We start from the raw sequence: 2,971 nt of genomic DNA on the forward strand, positions 1-2,971 counted from the left end.
TTGGCTGAAAATTTGGTGGGGTGGTACCTTAGAACCAGCAGACGGATACTTTTTTTTATTCCGTTCCCGTGGAACGTGATTTTAAATGGAACATATATTATTTGTGGTCAGATTTACTTGAAACTTGGTTTTAATGGTTTCTCATTTAATTTCTGAAAGACCTATCTCGACATTTTAAAAAATTCAACCTTCAAAAGGGGGAGAGGGTAAAAAAATTTTAGTTTGGGACATACATCTTTTGTGGTTGAATTTACTTGAAACTTGGTATATATGCTGTTTGATATTATTAATCAAATGAAAAGAGGTTACAACGTTTCCATGGGGTATATTTTATATTTTATTTGTACTCGGATTTACCCGAAGGTTGCTCGTTGTTGAAATTAAGCAAATACGTGTTTTGGCAATTTTTAAAAATCAACCCTTAAGGATGAAATGTTGTTGCTACGTTTGGATAAACAATATTAATTTCTGCGAGCGAAACCGCGGAAAAGAAAAAACAAGAAGGGCACTTACTTCGTCAGGGCTCCTCTTAATCCTTTTTGACATTTTGTAACTTTCATCAAGTGCTTCTACTGAATGTAGTCCCTAAAATAAAATCAAATTGCGTTGACAGTAAATAGTTCGATCAGTAGCAATTTTCCTCATTTTTATTGTGGTAAATTTCAAACAAATGAGAAAATTAACTACTAATTTTGATATAGGTGCTAACCTTTAAAAATCTGGTAGACTCGTACATTCTCTCTTCCCTGTTCCTTACCACGAAAACTGCTTTGTCCTCATCGTAAGCGTTTACCAACTTCCGCTGTTCCGAAAAATCGGTTAAAGCTCCCGGAAAATCCGTACTTTCCCTACATAAATAAATTCTAATGCATGCCTGTTTTGATCGCAATGTATTTTGTTTAGGTACAGGTTTATAATCTTTACAATAGAGCAGAAATCTAAGTGGTCAATTTGAAAATCTGATAAATGCAGGATTTGTAAAATGACAATTCTTAGGTGTTTCTAGTGTATTTAAAGAAACTTTCAAACTTTTAAACAACAAGAATTTACTTCGCTATATGAATCTCCGGGGAAATATAAGGACAAAAAAATATCAGAATGTGTATTTGGTCTTATACACTGTAAATTCATGATTCCGTTCAATTTGAAACTTCTATGACTTGAAATAAAGTCGAAACTGCAAAATTGTCTGCTAATGGTAGACAATCATTCCTCAGTTTTCAGGATGAAATGTTCACCTTCTACGCATCAGATTGATTAGGGACTTACCCTTGAATTAAACAACTCCAAGCCACTAAGAAAAAATAAGAAACAGCCCCTGAAAACATTCTCGGAGCTCGTTCTTCAAAATCGTTTCAAAAAACAACCACTTGCTTATCAACTTTCAACTATTTATAGAAGAAAAAGTAATAAATTTATTTATATTTTGTTATTCCCATTGTTCGATAACCGGCCCCTGGAAACAAGCGAACAAATTTTTCGTTTTCAATTATTTTTTATAAATTTCCAATTATTTGAACAACACTTACATTGTTTTTATCGCTTATTTAAATAATTAATGTTACTGTAGTTTTAACAAATATTTTTGTCATTATTTCCAAATACAAATTATTTACTAAATGTAGGTAATATTTACGTGACAGGTACATTTTTAGTTCGACATTTAATACATTGTTTATTGCTAAATATTTCTATATATTTCGTTAAAGACTTATTTTATAATTTATTTGACAGATGGAAAATAGTGGCTTGGCTCTAGCAATTCATCATCATCATAAGGTCGTCAGTCCTAAGACGTTTCGTTAATACAGTTTACTGTTTTATTATTCAAGTCCTTGAATGGTATTTCAAAATTTAATTAATAATTAAAAATCTAGGCATGAGATACAGAGATGGAAACAGGAGTTAAGAAAAGTAGAGGTAGATCTAGAGTAGACTTAGGTCATAAGTTCGTCAGTCCTAAGACTGCTTGGACACGCACCTTCACTCATTCCTATCCTGAGCTAATCTACTGTTCGCAACTAGTTAAGGATGTGGGATGTTCTAGTTCTACTGCGAAAATTAGTTCAGGATAGGAAAGAGTGGTGGTGCGTATCGACCTCATGATGATGATGATGTAGTATTACATTGTATGAACTTAGTTTTTTTTTAATAGGAAAACCCTCAGTATCTATAATTCCCTGTTTAGGTCACTAGAACACAGCTAGTATCTTCATAAGGTAACACTGACTACTGAATATTTTACAAATTTTGAAAACAATAAACAAGAAAATGCAATGGATAAAATGCCTAACTTTTAAATTTTGTCGCACCAACCCTTTAGACGTTGGCTTGAGGCCTTTGGGGTTAGTTGTGTAAATATCTTTCTGCGAAGTTCTGATTTAACATTGTAATTAATTTGTCTTTTTTTTTCAGGGATGAATTCAATGTTTATCGTGGCCCTGGTGGATTGGGACAACAGGTCGACAAAAGTCTACCAGCAGATGAAAATATTGAAAAGTTTTGTTCTTCAAAAACAATCAATAATATCTTCAATTAAAAATTCACCCACCAGTTTTAAGAACTATAATACAAAGGGTACACCTTATCAGCGATCCTTTTGATTCTTCCGGGATTATTATAATCTTCATGAAGAATTTCTTGTAAATCCAGAGGCAGTTCATTTTCATTTTTTGACCCAGTATGCTTATTTCTTCTAAAAGTTTCGACCTCTAAATTTTCAAGAAATGATTTCTGGAATAAAATGAAAAAGTGCTACAAGTTCAACAGTTATTACACAACTAATCCAGAATTGTTTATTCTGATGTCGCGTGGACTAATACATCCACTCAAAAACAGGAAACTAATGGAGTAAAAGGTAAGAAAAAAGGAACTTTTCAGTCGTTTATCTACTTATGATTGGTCATTGCACCCAATTTCACAAATTAATAATATATCTTAAATATTTTATAATTTCAGAAATAAAACAGTA

The 2,971-nt window shown here is 32.2% G+C and overlaps 1 protein-coding gene across 1 annotated transcript in view; it reads right to left on the reverse strand.

Annotated features, from left to right (window-relative positions):
* The window catches only part of LOC108744183 (ancylostoma secreted protein-like), a 6,812-nt gene extending 5,442 nt beyond the window's left edge, over positions 1–1,370 (reverse strand). The window contains exons 1-3 of the mRNA XM_025976737.1: positions 1,270–1,370; positions 710–848; positions 514–585 (exon numbers count right to left, since the gene is read on the reverse strand). Of these exons, the coding sequence (XP_025832522.1) occupies positions 514–585; positions 710–848; positions 1,270–1,328 (270 nt within the window). The 5' untranslated portion in view covers positions 1,329–1,370. The remainder of the gene's footprint in view (positions 1–513; positions 586–709; positions 849–1,269) is intronic.
* Positions 1,371–2,971: the final 1,601 nt, after the last annotated feature.

This window comes from Agrilus planipennis, unplaced genomic scaffold, assembly GCF_000699045.2.
Source record: "Agrilus planipennis isolate EAB-ADULT unplaced genomic scaffold, Apla_2.0 scaffold13, whole genome shotgun sequence".
Classification (NCBI taxonomy): Eukaryota; Metazoa; Arthropoda; class Insecta; order Coleoptera; family Buprestidae; genus Agrilus; species Agrilus planipennis.